The sequence below is a fragment of the Pseudopipra pipra genome, chromosome 11 (genome assembly GCF_036250125.1).
Source record: "Pseudopipra pipra isolate bDixPip1 chromosome 11, bDixPip1.hap1, whole genome shotgun sequence".
Lineage (NCBI taxonomy): Eukaryota > Metazoa > Chordata > Aves > Passeriformes > Pipridae > Pseudopipra > Pseudopipra pipra.
In genome coordinates this window covers 493,280-515,191 of record NC_087559.1, presented here as the reverse complement: position 1 = coordinate 515,191, position 21,912 = coordinate 493,280, and the positions used below count along the sequence as shown (strand labels likewise).

Genomic DNA, 21,912 nt, shown 5'->3' with positions numbered 1-21,912 from the left:
CACAGCTTGGCTTGTGTCACCTTGTGACAGTGCAGGGGCCTCTCCAGTCATTCCTGTCTGACCAATTCTTTTCTCTCTCTGTATTTCACCAGCAGCTTGGTATCTCCTCTGATCAGGTCCCTGATCACTGTGGAGCACGTGTGATATCATTCTCTTGGAAATAACTTTATTATGCTCTAGTTCGGAAACCATTTGCTTTCAGAGATGGGAAATAAGCTGTGGTGATGCTCTGCACTGCCATAGCTTCATGCTGGGCACGGGAGGTGTGGAGGGGACTGCAAGCCCACCATGCAGCCTTAGACTCTGCTGAGGACTTGCTGCGGGCAGATGGAAATGCACATTCAGCCAGTGGCCTGACAGCTCTGCAAAGGGCCCAGTCACCTCACAGACCTGCTCCCATCAGACTCCATCCTCATCCTCCCTCTGTGGAGCAGGTGGGGCCACGAGCAGGGGGAAGCCAGCTCACAGCTCCCACCAGCACTGCCTGGCCCTGGGGACAGCCACAGGCCACCCCATGGTCCTGGACCATGTGGGGATGGGCAGCTCCCACCCAGCACCCCAGGGACGGGCAGCGTGCTGCACGTGCAGCTCCTCACCATTAATGAGCTGCGTAACGTGCCCAAGCCTTCGGGCCCACGTGATAAAGCTCCACTTTCTTTCCTCTTTTTTCTTCCCTGAGAAAGCCTTCTTGCACAATGTCCATTTTTAGCACAGGCTGGAGCTGGATCAGATGCCTCACATGTGGTCTCCACTCCCCAAAAGGAGAGATCAGCACTTCTTTTTCTCCAATCATTTACTAAAGGCACAAAATCTGAAGATTAAAAAATTTCACTAATTCCCTCTTTTCTGCTCTTACAGGCTGGATAGCTGTGCCACATTGACACAGCCATCCTCATCCACTCCTGTAACTCTTCTTTCATTAGACTGGCTAATTATGTGAGCTAAAATGAAAGATTATGAACTACAAAACCATAGGCTTTAGGACAAAAAATGATCATCAGCTGGGATCAGAAGACATCATGATATGTACGAGAACAATAAAGAATTTCTTCTGTGGCTGTAGAAAACACTTTGGGAAAAGAGATTTTTTTCAAAGGCTTTTTCAAGGCTCTCCCCTGTGGGTATAATGGGGTGTCCTCCAATTAACTGCCATGGAATCAATTAAGTTATTGCTCAATTCTTCTGGGAAATTCCAAACAGAACTGGCAAATGTTGGAGATAAAGCACTGAGCAGATGGACTGCTGATGGCTCTGAGATGCCAAACATTTTCCTTTTTATCACAGTCAGGAAGACAGTCAGGCTTCTGGGACAGACATCCCACCTTCTCTTGCTTGGATCTGTGTGGAACCACAAGGAAGCCTCTGCCTGAGAGGCCCCACACACCAACGGGCACTGACACGGAGCAGCTCCTGCCCTGACACTCCTGGCCCTCCCAGCTACTGGGACTTCCACACCAGCGATGGACCCTGCTGGCCTGTGTCAGCTGGTCACAGCAACAACACGAAACCAGGTGCTTTCCCAAACCTCCAGCCATTCTGGTTATTTCTCAGCTCCCCTATGGCTCTTCTCAAGCACAGTGAAAACATCGGTCTGTGCTCTGGCCTGCCATGAAGCCTGAGCTCACCAAAGCCCTGGACAGAAGGGGAGAAGCAACTGAATTTCAGGTTGCTTTTTCACACCTGAACTTTTCAATACAACAGTTAGTGACCGTTCAAGTGGCACTGCTGGCAGGTACCAGGTCCTTGGCTGTCCCCACATCCCTCATCACTGTTGCACACAGAGCTGACCCAGCACCCACTGCAGCAGTGACTGGCACTCTTACTCTGAGATAGCTGTACATGCAGATAGACATCCAGTTGGTGAGCATCTTCTCCACCACCGATTCCGTCCTTCTCAGCATCAGCTTGGGGTTTTTGGAAGCTGAAGCATCTATTAGATCTACCAAGAGGTCCTTCATGATGCTAGTGTAATACTCCAGTTTCCCATGCAGTGCAATTGTAAGCAGGGAGGCCAGGTTACACCTGAAACACAGAACGTATAGGGCTCAAGCCCCAGTCCAACCAGACTGAACTGCCAACTGGCACTAAAAAGCCTAGCACAAAAAGGCAGTCTCTCAGACAACTTTCATGACCCTTCTCAATGGTGTTAGAAGTTTCAACACTCTTCCAGTGCTGCAGGACCTTGGGTCAGCTTGCACTCTCTTACTGGTAAGCCAAATGAGTGAGTGCTCTTTAGGGTTTATGGCCATCCATTTCTAATAGAAAAGTGGGAGGCAAGTGTAACTCAACCATCCACTGAAATGCATGGCCCCAGACAACGGCTGGATTGCTACAGGTTAGGAAGAAATCAGTCTCCTCCAGCTGCCAGGTCTTTGGTTTTGAAGCTCATACCTATCTCTGACAGCAAAGTCCTTCTGTTGCTCAAGAGCATGGACAAACACGATGAGGAAGTGCTTGTTGTTGAGTAAGGTGGAGAACAGCGAGATTCCTTCTTCCATGTTGGGTCTGCAGTTCTCAGGGATCTGAAAAAAAATTTAGAAAGCAGAGTGAGAAAACCCTTCTTGTTGTTTTCCTCCAGCTTTTATCCCCCTTGACTCTAGGGATGTCCCTACTGAGCACAGAGGTACTGAGAAGAAGTGCCCTTCCTCCCTCTGCCTGACACAGCCAACAGTCTCCCTGGCAAGGGACATGCAGCTGAGCCAGCAGGGCACTGGTAACGGCCCCTGCACTCAGTTCAGAGCTCACCAGGACACCTGGAGCACTGTGGCCAGTTTGAGGCTCCCCACTGTGAGACAGATGGAGCAAGTGCAGCTGAGGACTGACAAAACAATTAATGGGTGTACAGGAGAGGTGACGAGGGCTGGGTTTGGTCGACCTTCGGAAGTTCTAATGGGAGATCTTAGTGCAGCCTCAGCTGCCCCGTGGCAGGGCAGAGAGGACAGAGCCAGGCTCTTCTCTGCCAACGCAGGGCCAGGATGAGAGGCAAAGGATACCAGATGGAGCATGGGACATTGACTAAATATAAGGAAGGCAGTTTTCACCTTTAAGGGTGTCATACACTGGAATAAGGCCCCAGGAGGCTGTGGGATTTCTGTCCTTGAGGATATTTGGTACAGTTGGATGAGGCCCTCAGAAAACTCATCTAGTTGGGGATGCTTTAAGCAGATCTCCCTTCCAACCTTAGCAACTTTCTGACTCTTCAATCCCTACTCCCTGTCCACTTCAAACCCAGCTCTGGGACAACAGCAGCTTTTACCAAGTCACTGCTTGGTAAAAGGAGGAATCTCACTTATGAGGAACTGTGACTGAGGCTGAAGTGATACACAGTATGACACATCTCAGGAAGAAGAGCCCTCAGCAGAGCCGGGAAGGATCCCAGGGCAACGCTCCTTCATGCAAGAGCAGATCCATAGATCTGCCTTCTCTGATCAGCCAAAGCTGATCCAATGCTGCTCTGTGTTGATGGTTAGCAACACCCAAAAGTGTTTGTTCTGTTACTGGGTTACTCACCTTCCATTCCCCCACCAGGAGCGGATGTGTTTCCTGGACCTGGGAGCCCACCTGGGAGCTGAGCTGCTGGGATGGGAGGACGTAGCACTCCTCGTAGAGAGAGGAACACTGGAACCAAGCACAGTGTTAGGGGAGGGCAGTGCACCTGCCCGGGGACTCCCTGTGTGCTGTGCACCTCAGGGGAACAAGATGGGAGCCATGTCATTGGGACTAAGACCACCCATCACAAAGATGGTTTGCATAGTTTATGAAGCCTTAAAATACTTTGCAAGAGCCTCTTGAATGAGCAAACATCACAAGGATGGGGAGAGGCAGACATCTGCGCAGACACAAGGCTGTTAGGGCAGGGAGACTGCAAATAGACTAATGTGACAGCTAGAAAACTCCCAGAAGAGAAAGCTTTATAGAAGACAAAATCAAAATAGAGGAGTTCTGGGTGTTTTAACATATGTAACTTTTGAAACAGATGGGAAAAATGTTTAAATCTCTAACATTCATATAGCAGCCTGAATCTTAAAGCCTCTAGTGTGCAGAGATATGGAGAGTGGATAACTGAAAAACTTGAGTAATAGGTACTAATGAAACACTCTGCAGTCATAAAGCATCATCTCACTCCTCAGCACCGACACACAACTGCCTCAGGGGTGACATACAGCTGCGGGGAAGGGCGCACAGCGACGCGGCAGGGCAGCCACTGATGGGGATGACGGCACCAGCGTGTCTGCTGCCGCCCTGCAGAAGGACTCTGGGCAGACAGACTGGGACTGGGTACCCAAGGGACATCTTACTGGGAGCACCAGGCACCCAACTTGGACAGGGAGGGAGGAAAGGGAGAGACAGAGATGTCCAAAGAGCTCCTGAGGACCGGCTGAGCTGCTGGGAATGCTCAGGAATTCCCTGCCTGGAATAGAAATCTCCTCTCCCTGAATGTCAATGGCAGATTCACCCTTCAGCCACCCTTCAATCTCCACTGAATGGAATGAGGTGACTCTGGAGCCCTTGGGGAGAAGGAGAAGTCCCCAGAACTCTGCTCATGTGAGAGCTCTTCCAGAAGAGGGTGTCCAATGGCTCCCAGGACACTGCCACTGCCAGGCTATGTCATGTGCAAGCAACCCCGACCTTACTTGATGCCCCAGGAGCTGTGGCTCCACTTTTGACGGTAATTGAGGCTGAAATACATGACAAGTAAATATATAACAGTGGAATGATTTTGTGACACTGTAAAAGCCCTTCAGCAGAGCCCTGATCTGGTTGGGAAGGACCTCAGTGCTATGAGGTGCCCGTGACACTCGCTGTCTCCTTACTTTGGGGAAGAACGTCCTGGTGACAAAGTGCTTGTACTCCAGGAAGGGGATCCCTTGGCTGCGGTTTAGCTCCTTGGTCAGGTCTGTCATGTCTGTCTGCAGCTCCGCGAAACCTTGCACAAAGAGACCCGCAGATGGTGAGAGCCCAATCCTCCACCAGGCAAGACAGGCTGGCACCAGAAACACAGCACGTCTCATCTCCGCCTCCTTGAGCTGTTCCCTTGTGGGGGCTGAAGCTGGGTTTTCTCTGAGCAGCAGATTCCCACCGGGGTTTAACCATCAGCACTGTAAACCTTGTCCCGAGCGCTGACAGAACATTCCTGCCCCAGGAGCCCAGTACCATGGGGCTGGGCAGGCAGTTCCCACAGGATGGGACCTCAGCCGACGCAGTGGGGTCATGGACTGTGGGACGGCAGGTGCTGACGCCTGGATCACTTCTCTCACTGCTCTAGTAGGAGTGTGCTGCAGTTTCTGTTGCACCCACACTAAAGATTAGCATGGCCTTCAAGCAAACCTCTGACACAGCTAGGGGCCATTAACTCCAGGACAGGGAAGCTGGTTGCACTGCAGATCAGTGGCTTGCCCAAGGCAGGCAGCAGGACAGCAGCAAAGCCACACTTTCAGCCACTGAGCCTCATTCCCAAGCCCTGTTGAAGCTCATAGACAAGGACAGAAATTTTCCTATAAATAATCCTATAAACTTCTACAGCACAGAGGTGAATGCTATCCCAGCATCCCCCTTCTAGCCCTGGGTCCTCCTTGGTGCCCAGACGGTGACTTACCTTTGCGGATTTCCTCCCGGATCTGCGACTCCATCTCCTCCATCTGGAGCAGGGTTTTCTGCCAGTAGCGCTCAGCTCTGCGGCTCTTTGTGCAGAACACAAAGAGTGCTGGAAAAGAGAAAGGGAACAAGCCTTTTGGACTCAGGAGTAGCTGCAGCTGGGATCAGAGAGGTTCCCTCTGACACGGTGCAGAAAGCTAAACCCAAAGTTGGTTTCACACCTACCACCAGTCTGGTATCTACTCAGGCGGTTGTCGATTTATCTGTAAATAAGTAAAACCAGCTGGAATATAATGATCATGCTGTAACTGTCATCTTCAATTTAGGTCTGGGCTGTCTGTATTCAGCTAACTGTATACTAATGTGTTCCAGCTGATTAATGGATACAGAATACAGGATGTTTACCACCTGTATTACAGTGTTCATGTCCGACAGTCTTCCCATGCCTCCAGAAATATGTTTCTAATGATGGGTGGTGCATTTAATAAATAGTGTGCATTACAGCCTTTATTAAAAATAAATTAAATCCCCATTAGAAACCATTCATTTGCTGTGAACTGGCACGTTTCTTGCTGCACGGTGGTGCTGGGCAAGCAATGAGCAAGTACCCCAGCCCAAGAACAGAAGTGTGCTGCACAGCTTCCACCCAGGGTTGCACACTGGTGTGCCTTCTCCACACCTGCAGCTAAGAATGCAGGCTCTGCTCTTCCTACTCTGCCAGGCACCTGTCACTGCCTGTTCCTGATGACAGGACCTCGGGCTAGGAGCACCTCTGGGATGATCTGGGACAGTCATGCCTGTGAGTGAGCCCTGTGAGTCAGTAGGAGCCCAAGACCAGTTTCTCACATTCTTCTTTATTTTGTATTATAGTAGCTACTAAGGTTTTGGAGAAAAGGGTAAGTTTATAAATATCACAGGCTCAAGTAACAGAGTTGAGCTGCAGATTCAGCCAGCAAAAGCTCCGTGCTGCAGGGAGCTGTGGAGCCTTGCTGCTGGTACTGGCTGCGTGCCATACAAACAGCAGCTACCTGCTGCACCCAGACCAACTTCAGGTACTGCATAATTGCAGCACTTGGAGTCACCTTCACCACTCCACACGCAGTGACAAAAACCCCGGCACAGCCTCGGAATGCATCATTCTTTCCCTTACCTACAACAGAAAGGACCAGCAGGATGCTGCAGATGACGATGGAGACAATGATTGCGGTCTCTCCTCCCCCAAGGTGCAGCATCGCAATTGTGTAGTTGAACTTTCCAACTTGGATCTGGAAAGGGAGAAGGAGGGAGGAAAAGCAGGAGTTGAGCAGCACATTGCCAAGGAGCTGGGAGCAGGGAGGGACACAGGCAGGGCTCAGCAGACCTTCGCCCAAGGACGCACTGCCCACACTGGAGCAGCCCCCTGGGCTCCACGGGGGGCCAGGCTGTGCCTTTCACTGCCAGACCTGGGTACTCTGTGTGTTCAAGGGAGCCCAATTCACTTCCTGAACTCCTGGGGCTGCTGAGGCTGCTCCTGGCAGGCTACGATGCTGTAGCAGTGCCCATCCCAGGGCCACTGTGGGGCTTCAGTGGCAGAGCTGCAGGCCAACAACACAGCCTCACCATACCCACCCCAGAACAAGACAGCCCTTTCCTAGAGAGCCCATGGCACTGTACAGCCTGTGCTGCTCTACTAGAAAACCACTTCCACTAATCATCGACTTCCATTATGGCTCTGAACAGACTTTGGATCCCAGCTGCACTAGCCTTTCTCCTCTTAAAGCAGAACTGCTGCCACCCAGGAGAAGGAGGGTTAAGAAATTTTCAAGTCCTTGAAATACAAATAAACTAAGGGAATAAAAATAAATAATAATGAGACCATAGAGGAGTAATGATCTTGTGGCCAAAACAGTGAACAGTGTGTCAGGAGGTGCTGGCTCTGCTCCCAGCTTGTACTTCTTGTGACACCAAGCACAAACCACTTGAGCTCAGTCTTTGAGTCTCCTGATCTCCAGAAGGGAAGAGGCCAGCACACATCACAAGCTGGCGAGTTACTGGGCACCATTTACAAACAGCTCTTTGGGTCCTTGGGATGAAAGGATTTCACAGCATCATCTGATAAGGAAAACTCATGACCACACAAGGCTTTCACTTCTGGAAATGTGAGTTTCACTTCTCTTGAGGAATGAGAAGTGAGAGAAACTTGAAAAAAAAAACCCTGAAACAAGGTGGGGAAGAGCTGGAATAATCTTATGATAACATCTGTGTCACAGAGAACCTCTGGGAAAGGTGCCCCCTGGGCACCTTTGGTGTAACACCTGAAATTCCAGCAGCTGGAATTCTCAGTCACTGAGCCAAAGCCGTGCCAAAAGTGGGGCCTTCTCATCACCTCCATCACCAGACACCACATTGCACACAGCTCCATCCTCTGGAAAATCCAGCCCTGGCTCTGGGAGCACTGGCACAGGCACAGCTACTGCCAGCAGAAGGCTCCGGACACGGAGAGCTTTGGTCTCCACTCTGGCACATTGTCTGAGAACCACGGTGCTGGACAGGGACAGGAGCCACAGCACTGCACAAGCACCTGGGCAGGTTTGCTCAGCAGTCTCACAGCCACCTGCCCAGCCCGGGGATCTCCACATCTTCCCTCTGAAATGCTACAATAAGGCTGCTCCTCAATATGATTTCAGTCTTTTTTTCCCCCATCAACTCAAAGTTTTGCATTTTTCAGAGGAGAAATCCCATGCCTGCTCTTTAATTCAGTGTTTAAACAGTTTGGTCATGAACAAAGATGGGTCTGAAGGCCTTGACAAGCTTGTGTATCTGGACAGGTCTACTCAATACTTGGTAAGACCCAGACAGGGACCATTGCACACACCTGCCCTGTGTCACCAAAGCCATTGAGTGTGTCATAAAGCAGCAGTCACCCATGGAAGAGATGGCAGGGATGGCCTGAACCATGTCTGAAGGTTTAGTAAGGGTGCACAGGTGTAAATACAAGCAGATTATTTAGCTGCACTTTCACTGCTGGTGCACTCTGAACAGTCTTGTGATATTTAGGGCTGGGTATCATTCTCCTGCTTCCTGGGGACCCACTAAGGCACTGTCCTGAATGATTTATGTCACACCAAGACTAGCAAACTCATAAATTCCTTTTCTTCCCCAAAGGGATTTCCCTGTTTCTCAGTTCTTTAAAAAAAAAAATTACCCTGTTTAAAATTTCCATTAAAATTACTTGGGAAATTTTGCTACTTCTGCATTACCACATTTCCAGTTTGCAACAGAATTTCATATACCTCAAACTGTTGCCAGTAAACTGGACAACCCTGTCAGCAAACTGGTGGTTCATCCTCATGCTTTTCTTCTGGGCTGCTCAAGTCCACAGCTCCTCAAGTCCCTTCAGCCTTCCTTTTCCTCCCTGCCCACACTATGGGCTCTCACCCATCCCTAACCCTGCCAACACAAGGACAGGAAAGGGGCAGCAGCATCTCAGACCACAGAGGTGGAGGCATTTTCTCTCAGATACAAAGAGCCATAGTCACATCCCTGGATGGCAACGGACTGCATATGACATGAGGGAAACTGAGGGCGAGCACAGCACTTCAGTCAAGCCCTCTGGAAAACAGGGCAGCACCAAGGCATGGTGAATTTTGCAGACACAAAGATGAACAAAAGCCCTGAACACCGAAGTCTTTGCAGTGACAAAGCAGTAGCCCCTGGAAGCAACATGAGTCTGTCCGGCCCTGGTACTCCTCTCACACTCCTGGTCACATGCAGGGACCCAGCTTGGTGAGGGTCAGACTGTCACAGCCATTCGTGGCCCTTCTGCTGGTGGGAGCAGAGCAGCTAGCTGAAAGCTGTAAGGAATTCCCCAAACGTATCTCATGGGGGACAGAAAATCCCTGCAAGTGACAAAGCCTCACATGCCTGAGACCTCACCAAGCCCCAGCAGAACTGAGTAACCTCCCCCTGGCACAGTGCAGCACCTCAGCAGGCAGCTGTCCGTGTCCCATGACTCGGAGCGTGGCAGCCCCTCACCACAACTTGGGCAGCCTCCATCCCACTGACCAGCTGCCCCGGGACAGCTGCCAGCACGGTGTGCTTTGTGCACCCTTCCATCTGAGCAGCCTTGTGCGGGGTCACCAGTGGGTGAGCCGGGCAGGTCCCTCACGCACAGGGTTTGCAGCAGGACCCCCCTGCCCTACACGCCCACAGTGCGGGGGCTCTGGAACTCACCGTCACAGGCAACTGCCTCTCTGAGGTGCTCAGCGACTCGTTGACGGAGCAGTGGATGACTTTGTCTGAAACAATCTGGATCTCACATGAGATCAGGCCGATTTTCACCTGGTACTCATTGCTCTCCAGGCCCAGGCTGTCAGGCTCCTTCTAAAGACAGAAATAGAATCAGGATGTCAGGCTGCAGAGCAGCAGCTGGAATTGCAACCGATCTTCCTGCTTTACTTTCCATATTCCCCACTGTTTTGCAGACCTGGGAAGACTCTCCCTCACCAAGGACATTTTTCCAGCAATCCACAGGAAAGCCAGAACCAGGCCATTCCCCGTTTTCCTGTTTCCCATTCCTCACTCAGCATAGGGCAATGGGATGAGCAAGCCCCTCATGGAACCTGGAAAAATCTGCTTTTGATCTGGCCTGCTGTGCACTGAAGATAAAGATGTAAGCGCCCACCTGGGAGGGGGAAGGATGTACAACAGAGGGGACAGCCAGGGGATGCGCCTGTGGAGCCTGAGAAAGGGGGAGCACATTTCTGGAGCACGTTGCAAGCAGGGAGGATATCCTGCAGTGAACAATGGCCTTTGAATTACTATTGCTCATCGTCCAGGCCACTCAACTGCTGCACCCTGACTTCCTTGTGAGCTGAGCTGAATTCAGTAGTCAAAACAAAAGAATGTGATCTGTTTCTGCAGGAATAAACACCTATTGTCAGGCTCGTCTGCAGCACCTGCCTTGTTTCAGGCCAGTGCATGGTCATTCTTTTTCACACATCCAGTATTTCATTTAGTCTCATGCTATGACACTCTCCCAGGCAGCTCTGTCTCAGAGGGCATCCTCAGGCCAGGCTGCATCTCCTGGGACAGAAACACATAGGAGCAGCATGCTGAGCCTGAAGGGCTCCTGCCTCTCCAGTCCCCAGCTACCCACTTCTCTCTCCTCTCCCTGTGGACGGTCACTGCACTGGCACTCAGGACTGTGGAGCTGCCCATGGGGGAGCAGGCAGCACCCCGAGAGAAGCAGAGCTGTAACAGCCACTCTCTTACATGTATGACCAGAGTTAAGGGCTCGCCGGGATGGTGCTTGATCCACTTCTCCTTCTTGGCTGTGGAGAACTGGGGGTCAGCATAGTACTCCAGGCTGAACTTGCTGAAGTGCAGGGCCTCCTCAGGGTACATCTCCTCATCCAGAGCTGGGCGGTCATCTGTGTAGAGGCGCCCATTGAGGTAGAAGTCGATGGGGGCAGGCTTGCTCCCCACAGTGATGTTGGAGGCAGCTGGAGAGGGGCAGGTGATCGTGGTGTCAGTGTGAACCCTACAGCACTGCAAGCAGGAGAGCGCAAGAACATCAGAACCCAGCACCGCAAGCACTCTCAGCCCATCCTGAGGCGTGGGCTGAGGCCTCAGCTGCACAGCCCAGCCATCCTCTGGCAGTGGACACACAGCCCCACTCTGTCACCGGGCCACACCCAGCCAGGACACCCACCGTGTGTTCTCTGCCGATGCCACGGACAGCCATGGACACGTTCTGGACCAGCCCAAAGCCTCTTCCTTCCAGGGTGATGATCCTGCCCCCACTTTGAGGAGAAGGGAAGAAAGAGAGGGTGACTGCAGAGGACAGTGCAGCAGCAGGGTGTGATGGCTGTCTCCCTCCTGTCCTCATCTCTTTTCCCAGAGATGCTTCCCAGCTGCTTGAGCAGCAAATGTGACCCAAGAGCCAAAGTCTTCTTCCTGCTTACAGTAAGGATCCACACTGCTACCACGGTATCAGGGAAGGAAGGAAGGAGGAGCAGATGCTGTGGTGGAAAGCGGGAGGGCCTCTTCCAGCAGCAGGAGACATCCCCTGCCCCTACCCATGACTCTGCCCCTGTCCCTGCCACTCAGAGACCTGCAGAGAACTGTGAGGCTTGAAGAGGGGAAAGTCCCTTAGAGGCTGACAGGGATCCTGCATCTCCTACGAACTTCTGATTTAGATCAGAATGTGAAAGTTTTGTGTTTTGTACCTGCTGGGGGGAAAATGTGACCCATGGGCCTCATGTGCAGTCAACTAACAACATGAACGAGCAGCACTGATGTGCACAAGGCAGAGCAAGGGCTGGAGAACCCTTCCTCCATATCATATTTGACCTGGTTAGAGTATTTGCCAGGGAACAGTCAGGACTCACAAATCCTATTATGTGAAGAGCACTCCAGGCACAGTGACTTTGGCCGTAAGGCCCCAAGGTTCTCTGAAGCCTGTGAGTATCACAGGTGGTTATGATCCAAGTTTCTAACTAGGAGCCTGTCACATCTGCAGACGAGCTTACAATTTCTATTTTGGTTTAAATTTTGTTTATACGAATTATTATTTTATCAAAATGGTAACAGAAATCAGTTCCAGCTAAATTTTTACACAAGTTATTGACACCCTCATGGTCAACAGCCGAGCAGTCAGACTGCATAAGCCACCACACAGGCTACAGAAGTCACAGTCCCTGCACTCTGAAATTTGGGAACTGCTGTAAGTGCTAAGGAAGCAGACTAAGGTGATGGAGAAATATGCCAGTGGTTTCCCTTGTGACTACAAGCAGGGACATTCTTCCCCTGTCTCTTTTTAGACAGCACTCTCGACACTCAGCAGTTGGGAGCCTGCAAGGGGCTGAGCCTCGATGAGTCATGACTCTGCCTTTCCACTAACATTCCCACAGCCTGCGGCCTTGGCGCTGTGCTTGGGAATGCCGAGAGGCGGCTTTGTTCCAAGGATCAGAGCACCAGAGCCTGCTCGTGCTCGCCCCTGGGTGTGCTGCTTCCACCAAGGTCCTGCCGGCACAGCTGCTGGCGTCCCAGATTTCCTGGTCAGCCCTGGATTTTCCAGGCTTCACAGCTGAGGAGGGTGGGATTTCACTATGATATCCAAAGGAACAGAAGCCTGAGTGCTCCACAGAGAGACGTGAAATTAAAAGAACACACTTTAAAAATTAAATACTGTGACCTTGGAGAAGGCTGAAATCCAAAAGTACAAATCTCATCTTATCCTCCTACAGTTTTACTGCCAAGAAAAATCCTCAGGGTCTCATTAAGCTCCCACCTGAAACCTCTCTAAAGCACCCACCGGGTATGCACGATACAGGTACTAAGGCTGACATTTTTCCACTCCTAAATGCATCAAAACAAGCTATGGACAGTCCTGGTGTGTGAGACCTCTTCTACTCCCGTGCTGGGGTGCCCTGGAGCACCCTGAGAGCAAGCGGCAGTGCCCTCTGTACCCATCTGCAAGGTAATGTGTCCACTTCCAGGGTTGGAAAGCCCCTTTCTCCCAGCAGGACCCTCTCCCCCCAGCCTGGAACTGACCCTCTCTTTCACAGGCTGTCTTGGCTGGGGCAGGATCTCACCTGATTTGGCTCTTTTTGGGGTTGATGTCTGATATAACCGGGTTCTTCTCATACTTGAAAGTGATGTTGAGGCTGACACAAGACTTGTTCTCAAACTGCACGCAGACTGGCACAGCCGTGGTGAGCTCGGCGGCGGGCATGGTGCAGGTGATGGTGCTGTCGGTGCGGCTGCGCGGGAAGAGGCAGGTGAGCTGTGGCACAGGCAGCGGCTGGAGCCCGGCACTGTGGGCTTGGGCAACCCCTCGGCAGCCAGGCAGGTGGCAGCCACAGGGGAGAAGAAGCTTGCAGTTACATGCCAACTGCCTGTTACACTTGGCCTGCTAATGAGCAGTTCCCAGCACACATCATCCCAGCTGCCAGACCAGTTCCCCTACAGCCACAGGGAAAGGGTAGGCAGGGGAATGCTCTGCCAGCATGGAGTGGTGCCCTCCACCAAAACACCTGCCCTACTTGACCACCTGGAGGCCAATACCATCCTTCCTAATGCTTTGTCTCTTGTCACTAGCCCAGCCCCAGCCCCAGCCCCCAGCCCTGCTCTCACCTGAGGTCAGTGCACTGCTTGGAGGAGTTGATGAGGACACGGAGCTCTGAGCCGACATCCAGCCTGCTGCCTCTGATGGTCACTCTGGTTCCTCCAGCCTTCGGGCCATTCGAGGGAGCTATGGACTGCACCAGAGGAAGCTAAAAACAAAGGGGAAATCTGTTTTCTAGCCTAGTAAATCCCCAGCTGGATACTCCACACCACACATGGGAATTGATTCAGAACATGTAAGTACCCAGCACTGTGAGGCTCAAACAGCAGCACAGCAAAGCTTTCACTGGCAGGATTTCAGAACTAGAGGAGAGGTACAAGCACTAAGGAGTGAGACAATACAAAATCTCTGTGACTCTCTGTGGTCTCTAAATTCTGGCTATAAATGAGACATGAGACCAAACAGAAGCCCAGGATCCCATCAGCCCCTTCAGTTTTCCAGCAGGGGGGTCCAGAGCCAGCAACAGCTCAAGGTCCATTACGAAAGGAAATTTCTCATTCGTTCCCTCTCCCACCACCTCTGCCCTTCCAGATCCATGTCCTCCTAAATGCAAGGAAAATGTTAAAGCCCCACCGGATGATGGCTTTGAGATTGGTGAAAACAGACACCTGGGTCTATATAATTGAATACCAAACCCCTGCTTAAGGAAGCTTAAAATCTGCATCTCTTGAGGCGACGACAGGAACTAAAGGGGAAGTTACTTTGCCTCTCACCATTTGCAGCAGAAATTAGCGTGTATGTTATCTGTGTTTGCAGCCCCTGGAAATCTTCCTGAGATTCATGAGCTGGAGGCTTTGATAACTCACGTGGCACTGAGCCCTTGTGTCTGCTCACAGGCACCCCAGGAGAGGCTGCTGGCAACGTCCCTGCTCCATTTGAGCAGGACAGCCAGGGCAGAACAAATAATGATCTCAAGACCCTTCCATAGGGCAGTGGTAACTCCCTCCCAGACAGCACATGCCCTGAGGCAGGAGGCCCCTGGGGGCTGGTCCTGCTCACCCCTAGGCCGTCTCTCAGAGCACTTGTATGGGCCTGTGGAGTGCAGGCTGAACCTGCTGCTAATGCCTTGCCTGGCAGTCCTCACTACACAAACCCACGTATTAACAGCTACCCTTGCCCTTGTCCTACGTTCAGATGGCTTCATTCCTCTGTAGTCATTTTCACTGTTGTTTCTGACCGTCACCCACTTCCATAGGATCCATTTTGTATTTCTCTGGGTGTCTGTAGGGAGCTGTCTCCTGCCCTTGGCCCTTAACCCACGCACTGACAAGTGCAGCTACAACAGGAGAGAGGATTGTTCCTGTTCCCCAAAGCCCTCCAGCTCTTCCCCTCAGCCAGAGCCAGTGGCTGCTGCTCTCAGTGCACTGCCAGCACCAATCACCTCCATCGCAGCTTTGGCAAATCCAGCTCACCCACAGCCTGCTATAATGTTCTGAAGGGGCCTCTCCCCCCTCCTCAGCACAATTACAGCTGAATCCTATCTCTTCTAGACACATCTAATGGGGACTATGAAACATGTAGCACAGAAACAATATTTGCTATGTCACAAGGGACTTTCTTTGGAAGGGCAGCTCTGAAAGTCTTTTAAACTTTACCAGGCAAATTGTATCTGTAACCAAGCTCAGATCTCACCAAGACCAGCCTTGCATGGTGTAGGCTACTCCATCTGCATGCCATTGATATGAGAGGAGAACCAAGAAAACTTGAGTGTTGCTTGGTCTGCAAATGGTGCAGAAGCAACCTTTTTGAAAAGGTTTTGTAAAGCAACTTTTGGTGTGACACACCCCCAGGAACCCATCATGCAGTGTCCCTCCCCACGACACATGTGCACAAGGCAGGGCACTTCCTCATCTCTGCTCCAAGCTCTGCTGAGACACACAGGCTGAGAGACAGACAGGCAGCTTTCTGCTGTGCCACCTGACCAGGAATGGTTCCTCTCCCGCTCTGGGGGGCATTGCCTGCTTCCCAAGCTTGCCCAGGAGCTGCCAGCACAGGGCTGCCATGGACCCAGGATGAGGTCAGGGACTGGCTTTGTTCTGTGCTGGTGCTTCCACAGGTGTTTCCTGAAAGGCTTTTCCTCACGTGCCAAGAGCTGGCGAAGGAGCTGCCTGGCCCTTTCCCACGCCACGTGCCCCTCTCCCCTCTGTCAGGCAGACAGTACTGGGCAGCAGGGATGTGCCGGCTGAGCACACACGTCCTGAGAAACCCCCAGATCCCGGGGCTGTCACTGGGCTGTACCCCTGTGGCACCTCAATCCACTCCAGACTGCTGGATCTCCTGCTGAGACTGACCTGGCCATCTCCTTGCCAGTCTCCCCCTGTGCACTGCCAGGCCTGGCTCTGCCGGGTGCTGGGAAGTGCCGTGCCTGTGCCAGCTGCATGCTCTGTAACCCGTAACCTCCCTGAACTAAACACCCAACCTCTCATTGGCTACGGGGTGGGAATCACACTCCATGATCTGTCTTAAATTCTTCACAATGGCCACCAGGAATCAAACGTTGTTTCCTGGGGCATCGAGTCTCCTCCCAGGCCAACAGCTTGCACCATGGGCTGTCCTGCCCCAGCTGAAGCTGGAGCAGAGGCACAAAGGCTCAGAGCACTCTGCATGCCTTGGCACCCACCCGCTGGGGCTGCCCAGGAGTAGTGTCCAGCCAGGGACAAGGGTCATGTAGGGAAGAGAAGAAATGCATGGATTTCTCTCAGGTTTGTAGAGATGAAAGCTGTCTTTGTGAGACGGCACAGCACAAAGCTATAAAGGGCTTTTCTTTGAACAATGACAGAGGGTTAGCTCCAGTCTAATCCCTGCACATTACTTCATGCAAAAACTAACACAATCTCTGCAGCAAAAATATCAGTTCTAAATAATGTGAATTCATGGAATGTAACTTACACCTCACAAAGGGACTTCACAAATCTCAAAAAATCTCACAGGTTGTAACAGCACTTTAGCAAAAGAGGCAGAAGAAAACTGAGCTCCTTTTATAGCAGGAGAAACCTTAATCGAGCTGGGACAAGACACACCCCCGCAGAAGCTGAGCCTGGGAGCATGGCTGTGCCACTGACACCCTGCTGAGATCCTGCCAGATCCTGCTCAGGTAACCACAGGTGAGGAGACACCCCAGTGGCTCCTTGAGGACCCCGATATGTTCAGTTGTAGATCCCATTTCCCAGCCAGCTAGGGAAGGTGGGTGGAGCTGCAGGCTCACTCTAAAGGGTGCAGGAATCACCAAAGAAACACTCAGGAGATGGCTACTCACCACATAGGAGTATCGCTCCCTGGACCTCCCTTCCCGGCTCACATTAACTGTTACCACATCTGAAAACGCCTCCTGAGCCTCTCCGGTCTGGCACACGATCCTGTGGATGGATGAGGTGGTTGGCAGCAGTGCCTGGCAGCAGGGATGGGGATGGGTAGGCACAGGCAGGGGACAGGGCCCTCCTCCCCAGCTCCCCCAGCTCACATCTCAGAGACGACGTATCTGTCGGGCAGAGGGGTGCAGTGCACGCTGCCCACCCGCACGGCGGCGAGGACGTCGCTGAAGCGGCGGCCCAGGTTCCTCCCACGGATGGTCAGCAGCGTGCCCCCCTCCAGCGGCCCGCGCAGCGGCTCGATCTGCAGCACCAAGGGACAGGGCATGAAGTCAGAGGATCACAGAATCCTACAATGGTTTGGGTTGGAAGAGACCTCAAAGATCATCTAGCCCCATCCTCCCTGCCATGGGCAGGCACACCTTCCCCTAGACTAGGTTTGGGGAGAACCATCATGAGCTTCTGGCCTTCATCCCTGAGCCGGTCCCTGTGCCCACACCCCACTTGAGCCCCCTGAAGCAGAGAGAATCACTCCTCACACTCCTGCTCCCCTAGCAGGCCTGCCACCACTCTCTCCTTGCTGTAGCTTGGCAAAGGAGAATCCACCACACTTATGTGCTCAGTTTGGCACTGGGGTTTAGTCAAGGATCACTCCAGCTGCAAACACATCTAGGGTGAAATATCCTTCCTTCCACGCCCCTGCTTTTGAATCCATCTCCTACAGCACTGGTTTCACCTGGCAGCTGCTGTCTGCAGTGCTGTGAGGGGACGGGGTGCTGGCTGTAACAACATGTCAGCACTGCAAGGGGACAGGATGTGGCACTGTGCCAGCATTAAGAGGGCACCGCCGGACAGACCGACTGCACTGACTTCAGCAGGTGAAACAAACCCCTTCCAGCAAAAATGGCTCTTTTCCCTTTGCACAGGCAGTGGCACACTGAGCCAGTGCTACACTCCTGGTGGCACCAGCTGGCCAAGGCTGGTGGGGACCCACCACCAGGCTCAGTGCCCCCTTCACTGGCTGAGCTGCCCTCTCCAGAGGGTTCTGTGAGGGCTCATCTGCTCGCATGACTCCGGAGGGTTTGGATTTACCAGCCACTATTTGCTAAGGAAATAGCGACAGAGTCGGTGACGCTCTGCAACCTGAACTGTGGTTTCCTTCCATTATTTTCTGGGGAGTGCTGATAACATTTGATGAGTATGGGGAAGGACAGACTCAGGGGAGCACCTCTCCCCCACAGGGATGAGAGGGAAGCGGCAGCAATGGGGATCCTACAGCCCCTCTGCAGTGTTACAGCACCTGGATCACCACATGCCTCCCTAAGAGCAGAAATCTCATATCCTTGCCAATTCTGATGCTCACATCCTTGCCAGTTCTGATATTTTGTGTCTCCAGCTTCTCTTTTTCTAGGGACCCCATTTTAAGATCTGGTCTATGTATTTTCTTTGCTAGTTGTCAGGGATCAATTTGTTGGCTCCCACCATACCTCTAAGCAGAGTCCCAGATCCAAAGGCCTCCAATAAACATTAATTTAACTACAATTTAAGTAAAATACATTTCAAAATGCATGATGCCCAAAGGTCCCTCTGCCACTCTTAAATCACAGCAGAAGTGCAGTTTACATGTGCCTGGAGACAGGGCTCACAATCACATTTCAGTCATGCTCCATTAAATGCTTTCCTGATAAGGATCCTTCAACCAACCCTACATATCCTTCTTGCTTTTAGCAACTCTAGGAACTCTGGGGCATTTGAATTGTGCTGCTATGTTTCCCACTAACACAATGAAGACTGAATCCTGTCACTAGTAAGATGTCCTTGGCACTAGGCGACTCAACAGCATAGAAAGTCAGTGAATAATTCAGTGCTGGTCTTGACCCTGTCCTGTGCCAGGGACAATGCCTGGATCCTCTTCTGTCCCAGCTGGGACAGGGTGGCTAGTCCCACCCCTCAGCACCACACCCCACCCCACCCCACCCCACGCCACCCCACCCTACCCCACGCCACCCCACGCCACCCCACCTCAGCCCACCCCACCCTACCCCACCCCACGCCGTATTGCCTTTGGGTCTTACCTTCCTAATCTCAGGAGCTGGGCAGGCGTCGGAGACCTGGGGGGGCTCGGTGTGCAGCCTGCAGCTGGAGCTGCTCTCGCTCCAGAGACAGCGGTGCCCCACGTCCTCCCTCCCCAGGCACTGGGAGCAGTCGGCACTGCCGGTCCCACAGTTGTACACCTCCACTGAGCCACCAGAGACAACAGAAATGTCAGCTCCGGGCCCGCGGCTTTCACAACTTTGCTTAGCCTGAGGCAGTCAAACACCCACCCCCGCTCCCACCACCCCCGTTACATTAATCCCAGCAACATCTGAAATCCAGTGGATGAGCAGAGCACTTGGCTGCCATCCTGCAGATTTCCCAGAAGGCCCCAGTGCTTGTTCTCACTGCAACATAATTTAGCGCTTTCTTTTCCTTTTTATTCCCCTTGAAAAACAAACAACACCCAAACTCGAATCTTTTTGTCAATTCATGCTACACACTTCCAACTCTCAGCATCCACACGGGAAGCTCCTTGGCAAAGCTGGCTCCTTCCTGCCAGCAAAGCAATCACACTGCTTCCACACTGACAAAAATGGAGTGATTTGTACTCTGTACAGTGTTTACAGTTCCCTTCCCTCCCCCTGTGACCATGGGCCCCTTTCATTGACTTCTCCCTTCAGATCTGCTCAGCTCAGCTTCCACATCTTTTTCCTACACCGCCTTCACCTCTCCATTAGCTGGTGCCCCGGGTTACATTTCCTCTCTAGCCTAAAGACTTCTGCCACTGGAGTGTGGGTATCTGCTGAGATAACAGCCAGAAATGCTCAGGAAGTGTGGCTTTCACACCCTTTTCCCCAGAGGAGACCTTGCAGGAGAACATAAAACACAGAAACGGTCACATTTGGCACTTCTGCTCACGGGAGCATCTCAAGGCACTTCATGAACAACTAAGGAGTCCCTCAGCGTCAACACTCTGCCGTGCTGTGCTAACAAAACTTTACCAGCACCAACATCCTGCCTGTGCCATGCTAAAGTAACATCACCAGTGCCGAGGGGCTCTCCTATTCTCCACAAAAAAAAGCTTAGTCCACCATGTCTGCAGTCCCCTCAGGGAGTTACACTGGGTGGTTTTCCACCCAATAGCAGAGCTTCTATTCCTTCAGTGGACTATCAAAACAATAAAAGCTAATAAATACTGAAATAATAAACACCAATATCAGCAATTTCATTAAAGACGCTATAAAAAATGCCCACATTTATAACTGGCCTGGCAGATCTCTGTCCCTGATGCAAGGCAGCCTCTCTATCGTGACTCACACCAGCCTGAATAAGGCAAGGAGCCAGAGCAGCCTAAGGGTCCCACAGGAACTCCAAATATTCTGGTCAATTCAGACGGATGAAAACATGGCCTGTGTAAGCGAGCTCCTTCTTCGCGCAGGAGAAGGGGGAATTCCAACATGCTCTTTCTGCCGTGGTTCCTGCTCCCAGCACCACCCACACAGAGAACTGAGTCTCCTGCATATCCAAAACCCCAATCTCCCACCCCAGTCCTCAGGATTACTGCTGTATTATGGACACTATCTTCTTTCTACAGGGAAGCCACGTGTCATGCCCGCCCATGTTAGTATTTCCAGGTATTTTCACTGTGCAAGACAATCCTCCTTCATACACAGGGATTTACCACAGGGAAACCTTTTTATCCTGGTCAGTGGGTGTTGGTGCTCGCATCTCTCTCCCTGTCACAGCCATTCTCCAAAGGAAGCCTCCCTTCAGGCTCTCCTACTCCTCTGCACCTTGGGTAAATCAGCCCCTTCTGCCACAACTGCTGACACTGTCGAGAGGTGAAAGAGCCTGGGAATACTGCCTCCTGGGAATACTGCCTCCTGGGAATACTGCCTCCTGGGAATACTGCCTCCAAGCAGAGCCCACGACAAGGGGCTCATCCTGCCTGGGCACCTGGTATGAGCACACTCTGAGTCTGACTGCCCTCCTGCCTCAGCCTGCTCATGCAGCAAGGGCTTTTTTGCAAATCCGAGCATTCTTCCCAGAGATCAGGCCAGGGATGGAATGTGTTTAGAGATTTTATTGTTTCTCAACACAGAAGGTAAAAAGAAGACTCAATTTTCACAGCATGTGGAACCTTGGTGCCACACTTCTGCGAGAGCTAAGGGAAGAGCCCCGCCCCAACTCTTTTCTCCTCTGGGAGGAATTCCTCTCTGGCCCTGGGGGCACCCCACATCCCTGCTGTGACCAAGAGCTGCCTGCACTCACAGATGGGGCTTGACCTTCCCTGGCTGTAACCGGGATGTGGTAGGTGCCTGTCTGGGCTCTGGGCTCCCATTCACAGGGAGCAGCTCTGGGTAAGTATGCTTTTTGCACGTGCCTGAGAGAAGGAACTGAGCTGTGCCCGGCAGAGCCATGGTCTCTACCCTTTACCCATAAACTCTGCCTGGGTTTGAGAGTCATTCAAGCTGACCAGATGAGAGAAGCATAAACATATTTTCAACTCAGACCTGTCATCATCTCCGGACTGTCAATAAATCTGTCTGGTCTGTCCTTCAGCTGGAGGTTCACTGGGAAGTGATGGCTTTTTTCTGATGTGTGGAGCTGCACACAAAAAACAAGTGAAAATGTAGGAAATTTAGTAAAATAGAAGGTCCCATACCCACACTACATGGATGAACCTTCCTTGTGAGGCTTCTCTGACCACTGCTTCCCCAGACACGAGAGTCTCATCTATAGCAGAAGGAGCAGGATGGCTGTTCTGTTTTAATCATTTTGCTGAGGTCCCAGTGAAGGGCACTGGGACACAGCACATGCCACAGTGAGAGCAGAGCCCTGGTTTGCTGCTATTTTTAGCAG

At 52.0% G+C, this 21,912-nt stretch overlaps 1 protein-coding gene across 1 annotated transcript in view; it reads right to left on the bottom strand.

Moving 5' to 3' along the window:
- The window catches only part of PLXND1 (plexin D1), a 71,119-nt gene that overhangs the window by 18,338 nt on the left and 30,869 nt on the right, over nucleotides 1-21,912 (bottom strand). The window contains exons 11-25 of the mRNA XM_064667076.1: nucleotides 21,564-21,657; nucleotides 19,089-19,252; nucleotides 17,166-17,317; nucleotides 16,962-17,061; nucleotides 13,714-13,853; nucleotides 13,173-13,340; nucleotides 11,288-11,378; nucleotides 10,849-11,124; nucleotides 9,808-9,957; nucleotides 6,746-6,860; nucleotides 5,597-5,704; nucleotides 4,815-4,927; nucleotides 3,511-3,618; nucleotides 2,392-2,522; nucleotides 1,824-2,022 (exon numbers count right to left, since the gene is read on the bottom strand). Coding sequence (XP_064523146.1) covers nucleotides 1,824-2,022; nucleotides 2,392-2,522; nucleotides 3,511-3,618; nucleotides 4,815-4,927; nucleotides 5,597-5,704; nucleotides 6,746-6,860; nucleotides 9,808-9,957; nucleotides 10,849-11,124; nucleotides 11,288-11,378; nucleotides 13,173-13,340; nucleotides 13,714-13,853; nucleotides 16,962-17,061; nucleotides 17,166-17,317; nucleotides 19,089-19,252; nucleotides 21,564-21,657 — 2,109 coding nt within the window. The remainder of the gene's footprint in view (nucleotides 1-1,823; nucleotides 2,023-2,391; nucleotides 2,523-3,510; nucleotides 3,619-4,814; nucleotides 4,928-5,596; nucleotides 5,705-6,745; nucleotides 6,861-9,807; nucleotides 9,958-10,848; nucleotides 11,125-11,287; nucleotides 11,379-13,172; nucleotides 13,341-13,713; nucleotides 13,854-16,961; nucleotides 17,062-17,165; nucleotides 17,318-19,088; nucleotides 19,253-21,563; nucleotides 21,658-21,912) is intronic.